The following is an 18,987-nucleotide window of genomic DNA, read 5'->3' on the forward strand; positions in this document are numbered from 1 at the left end:
AAATAACAAAACAATAGTACTTATGTTTGAAAATCAGAAAAACAAAAACGACTCAAACGGTACTGTGACAGCTAACTTATTTTTAATGAAGTTAGTTGTTCTAAAAACAAATCTGTATGATCAAATTCTGAACCGAACTCTTTCGTTGATTTATTGTACAAGTACCACATTTGTTGCATATTCTTATAAATAGAAGGAATGATTAGATGCAGAACTAGTGTGTCTTAAAGAGAATAGTTAGTGCATAATTAAATGACTAAGTGGATATCACAATTACTCTTTTATATATATTATATTTATATATATTTTATATATATGAAATATTCTTTCACAGCCAGTAATCCAGCTTTACCATTGTTACACATTTGAAACTTAGCCTAAATGTGCCCGTAGTTTTTATTCTGCATGTTGCTGATACAGTACCAACATGTACCAGGATCGTAAATTAGTTTAAGGACATGGGTAGCGCTGCCTGTGGAAGGGTTGAAGAAAGAAGCAGCATATATAACTATTGATAATGTACCATAACGTACATCATCTCACAAAAATGCTAGTGTGTAAATGGCATTACTGTTAAAAGCTTAGCGTGGCTGGTTCAAAATCAGTATTTTCCAATTATTATTTAAATCACTTAGAAGACAAGTTATTTGAAATATTATAAATTAAAAAATGTTATAAAGATTTACGGCGCATTAAAATATTTCTTGGAATGCTGAGGCTTTCGTTTGTAGTAACTAAATAATTAGTAACCGAGTAACTAAATTAAATAAGAACATAACATACAAAAGAAAACCTGAAAAGGCTGTAAACATGATACTAGTGCATGTTTTAAATGCCAAGCAGGGACATAATCATTTTTCAAAAAGCATCATTACAGTACACAGTGACTCAGAGGTCTGTATTGCTGTGTGTCCAGTGGCTTTGTGTCAGAGGTCAAGTTTCTATGCGTTTGCAGCGTCTGTGTCTCGTCTCAGTGTGCGCTCTGACTCTGTCTGTGCTGAGGCGTCTGCGGCTGCGTCAGCCTCTGCGCGGAGTCGTCGGTACTCTGTGCGGAAGAAGATCACGAAGCAGCAGGAACCCACACAACACAGGCCTGCCATCACCAGCACCGGCACTGTGTGCATGTAGGTAGAGATGAAGAGAGAGAGAAATCGTGAGGAGACAAATCAGTGACTGGAACTCAGCCCAACACTACCGATATCAAGTGTCCGGCTGAGTAACGCACAGCGGAGCTCTCAATCTTGACCTGTTCCCCTTCTCCCTCTGCACTGCTGTACTAACAGAGTGTCTCATATTGCTCAGAGGAGAAAGTGAAAATGATGCAGTTACTGCTCTTATAGATAAAAGATAAAGACGATAAAGACTGGTGAATACTTACCACTTTAAAAGTGACAGTTTCACCAAAAAATCAAATTTTTTTGGTGAAAAGTACTTTTCTTCTCTAAAAGTACTCAGTGTGCATGACATCCACAGTTTGCTACTTTAGTTTTATACAGGAGCTACAAGGGTTATGTTGCTAAAAAGTAATGAAGGCGTAACCCCTACCAATAAGCATCAAACCACACGCCTACATCATTACATTTGCTGAGTAGTCTCAAATAGACTTACGTGGTGTTTGATATTATGTGACATACTGCTATCTATATAAATAGACAAAAGTAGGCAGTCTGTCTAAAAGCTTTTTTAAAGCTATTTTTGTATGTATGCTGCTGTTCAAAAAATTTAATTATCTCTGTTTCCATTATATAAGACCAACTGTTGAAGATCCATGTATAAAATAATTAAAATATGATGTTCATACTCTATAACTTCATTAGCTCCTCTGACAAAAAGCTCACATACCTTATTTCTTCTCTAATACTTGATTAAGCATCCAATCGCCTTTACACCAGTGCTAATCCTGTCAAGGACTGCACCAGTCTCTTGAGCAGGGGTACACACTTCTGGTCCTGGAGGGCCGGTGTCCAGCACAGTTTGGTAGTTTCCCTACTCAAACACACCCACTAAACCTGGCAATTAACAGATGAACAGATGTGTTTGATCAGGAGAATCACCAACTTGTGCTGGACACTGTTCTCGAGCAACTGTCTGAAGAGCCTGGTGTATTCTTACCTAACTAGACCTTCATCCTCACAGCTCCTAACTAACATGACTTGGCTTGACGGAATGTGAGGAAAAGAAAAATCTGTGTGATTAAATTATTTTAGCAGAACTACCACAACTTGGCTTGTGTCTAAGTAGTTTTCATAGTGAATGGCTGAGGTGTGGTCCTTTTTACCTTTCATATGCTAATACGAGCACATACAAATGAGTGGTGGGTGGGGTTGGTGGGGCCGAGCCTGCTTTGGATCAATTATTCTGAGGTACTTTGTATTTAACATGGGCCCTGCTGTGGTTAGGAGTTTCACTTGCAGCCTACTTCATGAACCACTGCTTAGGTAACTGCCTCCAAATGAGCTGACACCTTGAGCTGTGATTTCCAGTCATGCGTGGTTTGTCGAGGCAGTACTGAAAGTAACACACTGATAATTGCTTTCTAAGACTTGCGCTAGAAAGTATGAGATTTGTGCAAATGGTCAAATTATATTCACACTCAACTGCTGCAAGGTTTTCACGCCTTGTGTTTTTTGCTCAAAGCCTTTACATGAATGTAGCCCCGTTCCTGCCAAGCCTGACATATACATATTCCCCTACATATATATACATATATTGTGCACTCACCCTTCCAGCTTAAGTTGGCATCACCACCAGCAGCACACAATGAGATCGGTGAGTCGGCCAGCTTCTTTGTCAGAGCTTGCAGCAGCACAATGTAGATGATGGACTGGATCTGCCTAATGAATTCACAGAAAGAGCGAATAGCTTTATAAATAGGGAAGACTTTATACACTAGACGAAGTTCTGTATATCAATGCTGTCATATTAAAACCTCAACTTAATCTGAAAAAGCTAGCTGCCATTTCCTTTACATCATTTCAACATTTTATGGTAAATGGAATAATAAAAACGGTCCAGAATTACCCAGAATAAAGAGTTATCTTTATAGAGTTACCATTTCAAGTAATACAAGATGACAATATATTGTATTATGTTTAAAGTATATGACATAGTAGAGAGTAATATGACAATATTTATCATTATCATGATAAATTACGTTGCGTTACTTCACAATATGTTTTTCTTAGCATATTGTTTATATTGTCAGTGCTTACAAAACACTGACTAACTGCACAGTCATATGGAAAAGTTTGAAGTATTGTGATATATCTTTGCCATATCGTCCACCCCTAATATGACATACCCTGAAATAAAGATCAGACCAGCTGATGTTGCCTCTCCGACTGGATAGGAGCATTCTACCGACAACTCCATGGCAACCGGATAGACGGCGAATCCAAATAAGCCAAAGAGAGCACAAACTGCACCGACTACAGCTTTCTGCTCCCTCATCTGAGAAACCTGGTAAAAGACAGACAGCATGCTTGCTGAATGTGAAATACAGAGCATCTAAAACACAGCTGACAGACAAAAACCTGGATTTATGCAGACAGTGTAGACAGTTTCACAGGGATTTTCTTTTGGTTGTCCTCCATGCTAAAATGATTGGACATCCTTGTCTGAAAAGCGTCTCATTATTCTACTCACCACTGCAAACGCAGTGCAGGCCAGAGAGGTGAGGCACATGTTTATTTTGGTGGCCTCTGTGAACTTCTTTGTCTTGTCCACAAAAAGGCCAAGAAGGCCAGCACCGATCACCCCGAACACGATGAAGAGAGCTCCACACAGTCCGGCGAAATCCTGCCACGGTCAAACAAACAGGAATTTCTATCTGTATAGTTCGTACGTGCATCATTAAGCAATTACAATGATCTTATTCAGTTATCATCACACAGTTCACTTAGTTCACTTCAGTTATCATCACAGTTCATCTTATAGGTCATTCTGCCACTGCTGTGGCAAACGGGGTAGGAATGTTGATGCAGAATACAAGTGCAAAATGTAGTCTATATTAAAAGACATCAATATAGTTGTAACACCACTGACAAAATTACTAAAATCTGAGCTTTTATAAAATATAATCCACTCACACTTCAGTTTCAAAGTCACGCTGCATGTAGAAAATGACAAATATTACACTGTTATTTTAGTTATATTTGAAAAACAATGTTTTATCAACTGCACCACTGACGTCTGTATTTTAGCCAAGTTTATCAGAAATATAAAAATAGATTTTACTAACTGGATCTCTCTTTCTTCTATTGAAAGAAGTCATTAAAAAAATCTTCCTGATTTTTATAGGACATTTTATATCACCACTGACAAAAAAATCTTGGGACAAGCTTTACTATCAAAATAAAGTTATATGGTAGAATGACCCCTTAGGGACCCCTTACTGAATAACTGAAATTGGAATTCCAGAATTGGAGACAGACCACTCTGCTCTTCTGGGGGTATATTTCAGTGGCTAAATGTGTTTCTATCAAAATCTTATTTTTTAAATTAGCAAACAGGCTGATCATCCGCATTTAACTTGGCAAAATACCAAACATATGTCAAGCACGTCTACAAAGACTAAGAGCTCAGATGGGACAGATGGCTCAGTTGGCTCTTCCCAACCTTTTGCATTACTAAGGACAGCAAACATACAAAAGATACAGATAGTGGGTACTGAGTAATGCCTCTGTTCTACATACTGCATGCCTGAGTGTAGTGGCAATTCTTAAGCTGATCTTAATTCAGGCAGGGACATGCTGTGGTCTGATAGATCTTTACACGGTCCTATACTTAACAATTATCTCTGCCTTTGAGCTAAACTACATCCTGTGTTTGCACAAAGGTGTGACATCTGCGACCTTTACTGCCCTTTCCTCTGTTGCCAAACTCTAATTGATTTAGATAGTTTCAAATATGTCACTTTACTCATATTCAAAGTCCTACTTTTCCTATTCTAGCGTTTAGATCAGGTTTCGAGATTAAACATTTCCTCATAACTAAAGAGAACAATTTCAAATATATAGATATAATTCATACATACATATAGTACCTCACAAATAGAACACAATAAGATTCAGTCAGACTGTGAGGAGGAATTAGTAGTGGAAACGTCAAGTCTGGAATAAATCTTGACAGACTAAGAGGCACAACTCTCTGTGCCCAGCTTGGATCAATACAGTTTAAGATCGTCCTCTCACTTTACTGTAAGGCAACACTGGCCAAGATTTATTGTTAAATATATGAAGACAGGAAATATGTGGAACAGTTGTCAGTCTGCCAAGTCAGACCTGTTTGCACCTCATCATCCACTATTTTCTCCTTGCTTTAAAAAAAAAAAAACAGACTAGTTGTATGCACAACCTTGGGTGCACCTGGTCAAATTCCATGTTTTTGTGAAAATAAGTTAACACATCCTCTACAGAGAACACGCCTCTGCACATCTTAATGTACAATTACTGTTTATTGTCCAAATTTAACATATTGTAAATTAAATAAATAAGACATAAAATGTGTCCTGTGCAAAAGTTATGCCACATATTACTCTTATATTTTTTCAATATGTTAAACTCAGAAAAAAGTGTGCATTTAAATTTGCAGAAAAAGCTATATTTAAGTTTGTTCTCTGTAGATGATGTGCTAACTTTTTTGTTGGACCACAATACCATACATTTTGAATGCAGAAGTGAAAAACAAATGCATTAATTAAAGTTTAACTGCCAAAACAGGACTACGGGCGAAAGCATAATAACACAAAGAAGTACTTTTCTTAGAAGACAAATACATTTAAATACACATAAAGTGTAAATGGTTTTAGGGTGTAGGATTTTTATCTTCTGTGATTGTAAAGTTTTTTTTTTTAAATTCATTCCAATTTATGTCTGCATGTCTGATATCACAAATATTTTTATAGTATATGCTGTAACTGGATTTGATCTCACAAATGTAGCAAAAAAGAGGACTAATGCATATCATAACACCACTAACATCCTTTTCCTGGTAATAAAAATATTTAAAATGTTTGGGACAATTATTTGGTGCTTTTGTCAGAGATGGCACAATACTGATACTAATACCTTGAGTATCGGCTGATATTTAGATCCAATATTTCCAGTAGATTCTTATGAGGTTTTTTTTCAGTTGAAGAACTTTACTTAAGATAAGCATCTAAAAATGGACTATCGTGCTCAAACAACTCAACCACTCTACTAACCCACAGGAAGAACTACACACCTAACAACATCACATCACACAATCTGAGTGTGTGCTGTTTCAGTATGGATTTGGAACAGCATCGGTTTAGATTCATTCTTTTTCCTTCCAATATCCGATGCAGCGTTTTCTGCTGATATTGACCTGATACCTCAGTGCCATTTCTAGCTTGTGTTGTTGACTTACGCTCGAGTAGCCTTTGACACAGAGCATCTGCTCCAGGAGTGTGGAGAAACAGGTGAAGATGGCGATGCCTGAGCCGAAAGACACCAGCAGGGTTAGATAGGCCTTATTCTTCATCAGCTGCGAAACAGAAACACAGCACCTTCTCAGTTAGGTAAAAGCAGCACTTTAACTTGAAGCAAGGGTTTGACTAAAAATCTAATTTTCTCATTCCAAACGTAGTCACTGAGTCACGATATGTTTAGTGTCTGAATGGTGCTTCTTCTGTTTTGCACTGGAGCCACGAGGCTAATGTAGCTAACAAATAATGGAAGTTTATACAACACCATTTAGCAAAATCATCAGATTCTTGCTTCAGACTGCATAGAGCAGTAACATCAAATATACTTGCCTATGTAGCTTCTAACACTGTGCGACATACTGTTTTCTCCAAAAATAGAGATATTTTTATAAATAGCTGCATGTCATGTACATTTTAGGCATGAAACCTGCAAGCTGTCATAAGCCTACACTACTTGTTAGCAATGTGGGGAATAATACGGTAAAAAGTAATCACAGTAACATGACTACCTCTTTCTGTAAGAAAGTAATGTAACTCGCATTACTCCATTACTCATATGTCTCTCAGAGAGCAACAGTGATGCGCAGAGCCTTTAAATTGTAAATCTGTTGATGCATAGTTTTGGGAGGGGGTAGTTTCATAGACTTTTAAACAGCATTAACCAAGTTTATTATTTTATTCATGCATAACTGGCTGTGTCTTGTTTAAAGGCAGGGATAGAGACAGGCCTTTTAAATAATGTTTACTGTGATTCTTTCTAAATAAAATACTGAAAGGCACAACCAGTAAGTCAAACAGTGCAACCAGACCAGTACAGTTTTCATAACTGAAATAGGCATTTAAAAGCTTTGATAACACAAACTGTATTTGAGATATAAAATGCTCATAGATACAAGTACAAATATATATGCAGATATAAAAATGCACATCATGTCCTTCTTAATGCGATTTTTTAAAAACGTTACTGGTCATTGACCAGTACACAAAAGTTTAAACACCCAAGTCAAATGACATTTTGTTGATTTTTGTTATAAGTTAAATAAGTTAACAAACTTAAATATAGCATTTTTCTGCACAATTAAAAAGGAAATCATAAAATATAACTTTTGCGTAGGCCACATTTTATGTTTTATTTTGTACCCAATATTTTAAATACAGTAACTGTGCATTAAAGTGTGCAGAGGTGTGTTCTCTGTAGAGGATGTGTAAACTTCTCTTCACCCAAACTTTTGAATTCGACTATGGAGTAATGCAGAGGTAATGTGTACTGACATTATTTGTCGCAGGAAGTAATAAATAAAGTAACCGCCTTTACATTTGTAATAGACTTGTAATAGAATAGAATTACTTTTTTGTGTAATCTACTGCAACACTACTTTGGTGGCCACTTAAGTTTTGTAGCAAACTAAAGCTAAGCTAAAGAAGCAAACCTTGGACATTTTGAGTAAGAAGCAAATGGTTAAACGATTGCTTAAAGTGTTATTGCTACATTGTTTGAAAAAAACACAGTCATTTATTAACATCTAATTGAGCGTGTATGTTCAGTACCAGTTTAATGCCCTGTAAGAAAGGTTCGGAGCTGGAGGTCTCTGCACTGGCAGAAGGGGGCGTTGGGGGAACACCCTCCCGGATCCCCACTGTTGCTAGGAAACAGACTACGGCGGCAGGTATAGCGTATATGATGAGCTGCAACAGTGACAGAGTGTGTCAGTGTATGAAACATACAGTAAGTCATAGAAGCTCAGACATTAATGACACTTTATTTCCATCTTACCAGTGTAAGAAGACTGTTGGTGTTGCTAATGATCATAGGAGAGAAGACATTAGCAAACAGCAGTCCAAGGGGATTTGCTGGAAAAGGAATACAGCTATTAGTTGTGACGTTTTACTGCATACTTGACTTTTCCAGAACACTAACTGAACTGCTGATGACTGACTCACACATTGAGGCGATCATGTTAGCTGTAGCGCGCTGGTGCTCAGGAAACCAGAGCGCTGCCAGTTTGGTGGGGGAGAAGATGACCAGAGGCTGGGCCAGAGCACACAGAGACTGCCCTGCCATCACCATGGGGAACATGGCCCACTCCGGGACACATGTGAGCACTCCCACCACCCGCAGTATACTGCCAGCCATGTTGAGCCAGGAGCCCAGGATCATCTGAGTAAACCAGAATAGACACGCTCAGGGGGCAAAGAAGACCAGAGTTCTGCAAGAGTTCATCAGTTTTTCAAAATTTCATCAAGGTTTTTGACCCAAATAGACATTTTGGATCCAGGTAGGGACCTATCAATACCGGACTTAGCCTGGACTTTTTGTCTTACAATGGCAGCGAATCATGCTGTTCTGATCTTATAACGAAAGTGAATCTCCTCCATTATTTTAAAGCCCTAGACCAGGAGTGTCAACCTCAGGTCCAGACAGGCCGCAGCTCTGCAGAGACTAGTGTTCTCCCTCTACTCACACTCTGAATTCAACATTATTTATTTGTTTAAGAGCTGAATAGGATGTGTTAAATAAGGCAGAATGTAAAGTCCACAGTTCTGTAGCCCGCTAGGAGTCTGACACCCTGATCTGTTTTTAGTAGCTCCACAATATCTTACACTCGCCCTCCGATTACTCAGAGTACATATGCATCTGAAAAAAAAAATTTGAAAAAAACATGCATACTTGCATATAAGTACATACACTGCCTTCAATAATTATTGATACTTTTGGATAATATACACAAAAAAAGGCTATGAAAAAATAAAGGAAAAATAAATCTTTTGATTTTTTTTTTCTCAAAAATAGTTCCCACAATTACTGGCCTCTCAAAAAATTCTTATAAATAAAATGTAATCGACATATACAGTACTGTGCAAAAGTCAGAGACGATCCGTTTATTTAATTTATGGTCAAACTGGCCAATAAGTACAATTATTTAATTTTTTGCATTGGGAAAAATCAGAAAATATATATGTAACAGAAAATCAGACAGAAGCCTCAACAACTAAATATTATAACAGATTTTTTCAGTATTTATTGTGTCCAATCTTTTTCTTTATTACAACTTTCATTCTTTTCAGGAGTCTTGCTTACAGTTTTTCAAAGAAATCTGCAGGAATATTTTTTCACACCTCTAAAGTTCAGTCTCGGAAGTTGCAATTTCTGCTTTTCACAATCCAAGTAATCCCAATTACCAATTTATACTCGGTCCACAAAATCTTACTCCATATCTCAGATATCCACTTTAGGTGTCCTGGTCCACATTTTATGAATCTCTAAATAAACAGTTTTTGACAGAACTATATTCTCATTCTTATCACACCTGAGTCTTTAGGAATTATTAACTGGTCATCTACAACTTTCTGTTTCTCTGGGTTATAAATATTCAGTCACATGCAGACCAAACACCCTTAAGTCATCTGTCAACATGGGGAAGATCATCTGAGATATGTATACAGTTCCTACCATTAATATCTCTCTGATGGAATATAATCTTTGTATAATAACTACTTTGGGAAGGAGTTTTGAATCCATGTAATGTCCTTATTGTTGAATCATACTGGATGCTGTGTATATAAACACAAATGTACCTGCTATTCATGTAAACTGTTGGCTTCAGGTTCGTGTTATTCTACCTACAGTTAGCCGGAGTCCCAGTGTATCCAGCATCCATGTGGTGATGAAGCTGAGAGGGATGGCCACCACCATGTAGACGACAGAGAGCCAGTTGACCTCGTCCAGAGACACTTGCAGGTCCTCTGCTGTTTGATCCGCCACAGGAGCAAAGGTCAGCCATTGCTACAGAGCAAAATGCACACGACACAGCAGTCAGTCTTACAGCATCACACAATTAAACACAATAATGTCACAATGTGAATGCATAACATGTCAGAAAACACACTATCATTGTGAGTGTTTAAAGGTAAGTTAATCTGTTGTGTACATAATGTCCTACACTATTGAAATATGCCACTAATAGGGCTGCACAATGTATCATTCGTTAATTGTTATCCCAACATCAGCTTTTGCAATACTGATAATGCAGTGTGCAATACGCAAAACACAGAACGTTTTCATCTTAACCAATCACAGATGTTCCTGGATGAATCATGGCATTCGAACAAACATAAATAATTCTGCTCAAAAATAATCCACGTAGCATCAACTTTCACAAATTTGTTTTAAATATACTGGACAATATATTGCAATTTATTGCAGTATGTAGCTATGTAAATACAATAACATGGTAATATGGTATTTTAGTACAGTATTTTGTCCATATTGTGCAGCTCTAACCCCATTGGGAAGGGTTGCACAAATCAGACAATGGGACTACTGTTTACCCGTACTATCACACACACTGCTGGAAAACATTATCAGATGTTGACTACTGTTAACCCTATCTTAACCTACACGTTCAGACCATTTAAGTCTTTAAAAAACACAGTATAATGGATCAGCATGTGGAATTCTTATCACCATGTACAAGAAGCACCATGCTGCCTTTATAGTTGGATGCAGTGTGATCATTTTAAAGTGAACGTGCAAGTTCAGTGAGAGTGAATTCAGATCGGTAAGCACTTATAGTTGTGTTTAATCAGACTAATGATAAAAGGCAACATAATAAAAACTGTGAAGTACAGTAAAAAAAATCTGAGGCCACCCTTCATTCATTTAATTTCCAGTCAAACAGCCAGGTACGTTATTCATTTTTCTGGAAAAAGGCAGAAAACATATAAAAGAAATCTAAACATACTCTTTTCAATTTTTAGAGTGAAAATTCCACTTGTGAGTGTTTCTGACTATTTTTTGTTTTTCAAATTATGCAATAATCATCACAAAAAATATCACAATTGAACTTTTTCCAACAAAAAGGCAGAAAACATATAAAAGAAAATTACACAGAAGCCTCAACAACTAAATAACATATTTTTTCAGTATATATTTTGTCCCTCCTTTACCTTTATTACAGCTTCCATCGTTTTCAGATTTAAAAAAATCTATATTGTTCCGCACCTCCTAAATTCAGTCTTAGAAGTTGGTTCCAAGTCATCCCAAACGCATTCAGTAAAGCTGATGTCTGGACTCTGGGTTGGTCAGTCCATTGTTCTGAGAACACCAGCAGCTCTTTTGTTTCATTTGCAAATTATTCCTCTGTTTGATTCGCAAATGTTCTTCTTTTGTTTGTTTTCTTTTCTCAGTAAGGGCTTCTTAACAGCTACACGTGGAAGGATGGACAGAAACACCTGTGGATGTTTTCTAGGTCTGAAGTAAGAGTGGAGCTTGATTTTCTTCTCTTTCTCAAAGATGAAAGCTTTAAGTACAGTTTATCTGATAGGGACAGTTTTGGTGGTTTACCAGCTCTTGCTCGGTTCTTAGGAATCCCACTTTCTCTGTATCTTTTAGGATTTTTTTCAACTCCAGTTTTGGAGATTCCTGTTTTTTTACTTATTTTCTTTCGACGTTCCTCGTCATTATGTACTGTATTAACTATGTAATATCCTCTACAATAAATAATTCATACTTAAAGGCTGTTTTGAATAGAAAAATTAAATAAATAAAAGGTGGTCTTTGACTTTTGCACAGTACTGTATATTCTATTCATGTGTTGCTTAAACAAAGAGTTAGTTTGTGGCAGACAAAATAAAAATCTAGGAATTTTTGTTAGAACCGTTGTTAGAACAAGTTCTTTCCATGTCAAACAGATGCAACAACAGCACTAAGAAATCATGTCATTAACAGAGAAGAGTAGACTGAATGGCAGAAGTAACCACTTATCTGCGTTGACCTTATGGGATTCATTCTCTCTCTAAACATACTCTTTTCAATTTTTTAGAGTGAAAATTCCACTTGTGAGTGTTTTTGACTATTTTTTGTTTTTCAAATTATGCAATAATCATCACAAAAAATATCACAATTGAACTTTTTCCAACAAAATTGTTCAGCCTAAGCCACTAATCATGAAGTCAGACTCCAGTCCTCGCGGGCCACAGCACTGCAGACTTCAGCATTCTGCCTCATAATACACTCCTGATTCAACTTAGCAAGTAATTGGAAAGGCCTTCATGAATTGAATTCAGAGAAAGCGCTAATCTCTGCAGAGCTGTGATCCGGAAGGAACCTAGTTTGACACGCCTGAGTTAGGATAAAAGAAGAGTGGAAGTCAAAGTCTCAGTTCCCTACAGCACGATGTGAAACTAGAAAAGCACAAGTCACACTCATATGACCTGACAGCGCTCACTTTTTTAGATCTGACACATTATGAGCAATCGAATAGTTCAGCGGTAGTTCTGCACAAGACCTCACACAACAATAGCGTTTGTTAACATTCCAAAATATTTAATTTCTGCAGCCAAGTGGAGGAGTCTGGTCAGCTGACACCATTTCACAATGGCACCACTGTTCAGCCGTACCATCACTCACACTGCAAACACTTTTCAGCCATTCACTTCACAGCCAACATGCAAATGTACATTTGCCTTTATTACTGTACTTCTGTACTGCTCTGTCTCTTTTTTCAGTGAGTTAATTATAGTAATGCTTTCTAATAAGTTTTAACATTTGGTGGAATTCTAGAGTTACAAGTTATAAATATTAAGGCATTTAAAGTATTTTTCCACCTTTTTTACATTTGTGCATAATTAAATTGTTACGAGCTAAAGAAAGTCATTTAGAGTGGTTTGATGTGAAATGCTGTATTCTATAAAAACCTACTGAGTCAGTATTGTTCACAGTGATGGTGACATAAACCAGATGTCTGAAGAGTTTAATGCCTCTAAAAGCTCCCTCACAGAAAGTTATTAAATGAAGTGGTTATAAACACACTGCCTGATGCCTGAGACATTGTTTTACGATAGTTCTTAGATGGAGTTTTGGCCTAAAACACATTTTTTTTTACAAAAATTCATGGCAGAGGGATATCATGCAGAAAGTTGTGAAGCAAAATAGTCCACAAAGAAAACATATTTTTCAAATTAACTACTATTTTACCATCATAAACATCACATAAAAAAACTCGCGAGACACCTTCATTGTGGGTTCTCTGGTGGTTTTGGATACTAAATACAGTGGTTATACTTGTGGTACAGACATGGCAACCCCTAGTTCCTTTTACCACCACTGTAAAGAAATCCAAGTCTGCAATGCACCATTTCACGTTACACCACTCTGCATGACTTTCTTTACATCTTAACGATTTAACTATGCAGAAATTTTGAAAAATCTCGGGAATTCACCCTTAAGGCTTATTATGCAGCAACCGTTCAGTAACTACTACGAAATGAATATGTGAGATGAGGTTATCAGCATGAGGAACTGAAGTCTGGCATTGCCAGTCCTACAGTTTTAGGTGCTAAACAGACAGTTAATTCAGATAATGACTGCAGCAGAGTATTCTGCTATATCTCAGAGCAAATCATACCACAGATAAATATATTAATGGTATATGACACCTGATGAAGTTCCCATGGTAATAATCATATTTAACACTAAAGAAACTTTGTTGATAAAAAAAGACATTAAGAGAAGGGACTCCAGGGACACATCACTGCAGAGTCATCAGAGAACTGCTATTAGAGGAACAGGATGCAGACTAACCTTTGCCGTACTCTTTCAGAACCTCAGTTACACACCACGTCTCCACTAACACTTCTCATATCTCACATCAGAAACTCTAAACAGGTCATGTGATGGTCTGGTCAGCTTCTGAGACGACTTGATTTACATGCTTCCCTTAAAGTGTCCCCTCAGAGGGCTTTCAGGGATGACTTCCCTCCCGATGCTGCTGCTGCTGCATAAACTAAACTAATCAATTTAATCATTTGCTCCACCTGTTTTCCACATTGTGTACTACAATACCTTATACTAACAGTGTTTGCTATCCGGTGTCAACCAGAGGAGGATGGGTTCCCCTTCTGACTTGGTTCCTCTCAAGGTTTCTTCCTCTTGCTCTTAGGGAGTTTTTCCTTGCCACTGTCGTCACTGGCTTGCTCATGTAATGCTGATTTCTTTCTGTAATGCTGATTTTTTTTTTCTGTAAAGCTGCTTTGTGACAACACCTGTTGTAAAAAGCGCTATATAAATAAACTTTACTACTTTACTTACTTACAGGGCATCAACTACCCACATCCTACACTCTTAAAAATGATGGTTCTTCAAGGATTCTTTAGTATAGAAAATGGTTCTATATAGAACCATGAAACTCAAAGAACCCTTTGCAAGACTTTGGATTGATGGACAATGTTCTGTAGAGGGTTATTTATAGAACCTGTTTGAAAAGGGTTCTGTATAGTACCCAAAAGCTTGTAACAGTAGAGGTACACTTCTTGGTGCTATATAGAACTATCTGCAGCACATTCTCCATCAATCTGAAGAACCATTTCACCACTAATGTGGTGGTGGTGTGTTAATGTATGTTGTGCTGGTCTGAGTGGATGAGACACAGCAGTGCTGCTGGAGTTTTTAACACCTCAGTGTCACTGCTGGACTGAGAATAGTCCACCAACCAAAAATATCCAGCCAACAGCGTCCTGTGGGCAGCGTCCTGTGACCACTGATGAGGGACTAGAGGATGACCAACACAAACTGTGCAGCAGCAGATGAGCTATCATCTCTGACTTTACATCTACAAGGTGGACTGACAAGGTAGGAGTGTCCAATAGAGTGGACAGTGAGTGGACACAGTGTTTAAAAACTCCAGCAGCACTGCTGTGTCTGATCCGCTTGTACCAGCACAACACACACTAACACACCACCACCACGTCAGTGTTACTGCAGTGCTGAGAATGATCCACCACCCAAATAGTGCCTGCTTTGTGAGGGTCCATGGGGGTCCTGACCACTGAAGAACAGGGTAAAAAGGGGGCTAACAAAGTATGCAGAGAAACAGATGGACCACAGTCTGTAGAACTACAAAGTGCACCTATATAGTAAGTGGAGCTGATAAAATGGACAATGAGCGTAGAAACAAGGAAGTGGTCAAAATGTTATGCCTGATCTGTGTATTTATGTGTGTGTGTGTGTGTGTGTGTGTGTGTGTGTGTATCTGTATTCAGTGTTCACTTTATCAGGTCTACTTATCATATAAGTTCTACAGATTTAGTTCTTCCATGTCTCTGTATAATTTATTAGCCCCTTTAACCTGTTATTCAATGGTCAGAACGCCCACAGGACCACCACTGAACAGCTGTTATTTGTGTCAGTTGTGGTCTGCTCAGTGGGGGTCTTGTTCACTGATGAACGGTGTAAAGTAGACTAACAAATTATACAAAGAAACTGAATAACTACAATCAGAAACTGTAGAATGACAAAGTGCTCTTATATTGTAAGTGGGCCTGACAAAAGGTGGACACAAGGTAGATACAAGTGAGTGAGGCTACATACATGGTAGTTGTACTTAATAAAGTGCCTAGTGAGTGTATATTAGATATGCAGTACCATTTGGAATTACTTACCATATTTAACCATTTTTGTCATTTTATAAACAAAATGATTATTGTCAGTTATTTTAGAATCTTTTACAGCTCTGTACGTTATTATGGATACATTTAAAACTTCATTTTTATTTACAGCTACCTAAAAGCCTACTAATTATTAGAAACATGAAGTTGTACAAGACTAACATATCAGAATCACTGTACACATCTGTCTGCAACCAAATTGGTTTTATATTATTGAACACAGTGATTCCAAATTCTTTGAACAGGGATTCCAAGCTCGTGAACGGTAGTGTATTTGATCAATATATATTGATTACCCATCAAGGCCTGTTGGTACAGGGTCCTAGAGGAGGCATTTTCAAATTTGTCCGATATAGCACTTAGTAGAACAGAGATGGGCAATTTGTTAAGCCCAGGGGTGTCAAGCTGAGGGTATGTGGACCACAGCACTGCAGAGCACAGTACTTACCCTGATCTCAGTCATGAAAGGCTTTGGAATTAGCTAAAAATGTGAGTCAGCAGTGCTGCTGGCCCACAGGATTGGCGTTTGGAGTATTTGGCTGAATAGCAGTTTGTCATTTAGCCAGACTACTTTTTTGAAGTGATTAAGTGCATAATGTGCAATTCCACAATAATGACTAGACTGTGTACTCTCATGTACAGAGACACAGAGGTTATCCAATGTGTACACAGGAATGAAAAGTGCTGATCAGAGTGCTTTGCTGATGTTTTCTATACTTTGGAATGGTAACGATCTCTGGATCCTGTCGAAATGTCCTACTGTAAAGTATATTTATAGGTGGCTCCCTATACAAAACTATAGGTTGGATATTTTAATGGCCTAAATGAACATATCAGAAAATGTTACTCGTATTAAAGCTATAGGCAGGATATTTGGATATCATAAATAACGGCAGATGGTAAAAGATACATTAAGCCAAATCCGTATAATACATTTGAAGTAATTGAAATTAACATTAAAAACGCAATAAAACAATAAACATACTACATTATACTAACGACAGCGCATGCACATTAAGACTGTATGATAGGAACGCCAGCAATAGCTGCTACTTGTTCTGCAAACACTAACACTCAGGTCATCTTTGTGGTCAATAATGTTAGTTTGACCCCTTTATGGTCCACTTGGTGTGATAAGGGGTGCACTGATTGAACTGGTTCTTTGTCCTAGAGCTGAATAACAGCTCGAAAATGGCCATTTAAACTCCTGTGAACTCCTCTGATTCTTTCAGTCCAAGCCTACGGTGACTATAGGTAACATGGAACATCAGGTTATAGTGGACAGTAAGGGCTCTGGACGACGAAGCCAGTATTTGTTTCATTCCAAAATACTGTATGTCCACTTGTAACAATTCTGGTTGTACATTGAGTTTTTTTTAAAGAATAACAGCTGGAATACAATGGAAAACACATGTTTAGCTCTCTATCAAAGGTGGCATTAATCATAATATAGCACTGATAATTCCTGTATGTGTAAAGCCCAATCCCAACAACGTATACCCTAAAAAAAGAAACATCTTAAAAGTGATCTATAACACCTTTCGTACATTATTCACAGCAGTTAAAAAGATTACACTCTACAAAAACATGGTTCCTTAAGGTTTTTCTTAGTAAAGGGAATGCTTCTATTTAGATGGTTCTTTGGTTCTGGATAAATGGTTCTTTGCGTGGTGAAATGGTTCCTCAGATTGATGGAGAAGGTGTTATATGTGGTTCATTTTCAAAAAGGGTCTATATAGAACCACATACAACACATTCTCCATCAATCTGGAGAACCATTTAAGCATGAAATATATACATATTGAACTCATGATAGAACCATTCCCTTTACTGAAGAGCCCTTTATATAGTGTACTCTAGTAACAGTTCGCTAAAACTGTAACAAACAAGAGTTTCTGGGGCTGAATCCAGCCTATCGAGCCAAAAGCAAAACAGGAGCTATTCCTGAGTGACCTACCACTGAATTGGAGCAGTTCAGTAGGCAGAGCACACACAGGACGAACCATCTTCTTCTGTACACTCTGAACTCGCCCGCTTTCCTCAGCGCTGGACTGAGCTCAGCTCGTGTTTGGCTGCTGGCCGCTCCATCATCCATGAGTCAGGTTTGGACGAGCAGCGAACAGGGCGGTGAAATCCACTCCCAGTCCCACAGACAGACCGGCCCGGCAGGAGGAAGCATTCCTGACTTCTCACAACTCCCGCACTCTGCTTAACCATGTTTCCTTACGAGCCATGACCGACCAGGAACTTTAACCCGACTCAGAGTCCAGAGTGCAGAGGGGTCGAGACTGGTGGTCTTGAGTCCTTGCGCTTCTCTCGTCGTGTTGAAAGTCCGTATGTCCTCCAGTCCGAGCAGAAGAAGGAAAGTAATGAGAGTACAATGAAGTTAGATTGGGGTGAGGTAACCACGCCCTCACCCTCGTGACTAGTGACTCAGAGCCGCTGCTGTATCCACGCTTTTCACCACACAACAGCCGCACAGCTGGAAACCCACCTGTAACACGCTATCAGACAGGAAGTGCTTTCCAGTGACCTGTGGTCCGAGGCTATACACGTGCTTTGTGCGGCCTGATTATCTCGTAACGTGCTGAGGCTGCATATATTTACACTCCAGTGTTATATTACGGTACTGTGCATTAGTAAACTACTCAATCAAAGAGGGTCTTGAAAAGTCATCCACAAAGAGTATTCAGCGCCACCTCCTTAGCTTACTTATTCATTCATTCATTCATTCATTAAAGGGCCTATATCCCCTATACTCATATTGTGTGCATATTTAGAGTCTAATGTGTGTGTGTGTGTGTGTATACGTGTATGTATATATTTATATGTGTATATATATATATATATATATATATATATATATATATGTATATATACACACATTATATAAAAACATACATATTTTATATATATGTTTTTTTTTTGTGTGTGTTTTTCCGTACTACAGGGGGGCTAATGCAGCTTAGATTTTCACTCATCTTCACACCTGTGTAAATGTGATCTGACATTAAACGTGATTTGATTTGACATTTTTTGTATTTCCTTGCTATGTACACACCAAAAACAGTCATAATTCATTTCTTTATCCCTTA

The 18,987-nt window shown here is 38.0% G+C and overlaps 1 protein-coding gene across 1 annotated transcript; it reads right to left on the bottom strand.

Moving 5' to 3' along the window:
* Positions 1 to 60: 60 nt before the first annotated feature.
* Positions 61 to 18,403, bottom strand: slc49a3 (solute carrier family 49 member 3). The gene is made up of 10 exons (XM_036575740.1): positions 17,850 to 18,403; positions 10,074 to 10,232; positions 8,390 to 8,606; positions 8,223 to 8,299; positions 7,997 to 8,134; positions 6,391 to 6,507; positions 3,646 to 3,798; positions 3,302 to 3,459; positions 2,722 to 2,834; positions 61 to 1,114 (listed from the first exon to the last, which is right to left on the bottom strand). Exons 1-10 carry the CDS (start codon positions 17,985 to 17,987, stop codon positions 942 to 944), a joined length of 1,443 nt encoding a protein of 480 aa, XP_036431633.1. The 5' UTR covers positions 17,988 to 18,403; the 3' UTR covers positions 61 to 941.
* Between the last annotated feature and the right edge of the window lie 584 nt (positions 18,404 to 18,987).

This window comes from Colossoma macropomum, unplaced genomic scaffold (assembly GCF_904425465.1).
Source record: "Colossoma macropomum unplaced genomic scaffold, Colossoma_macropomum, whole genome shotgun sequence".
Lineage (NCBI taxonomy): Eukaryota > Metazoa > Chordata > Actinopteri > Characiformes > Serrasalmidae > Colossoma > Colossoma macropomum.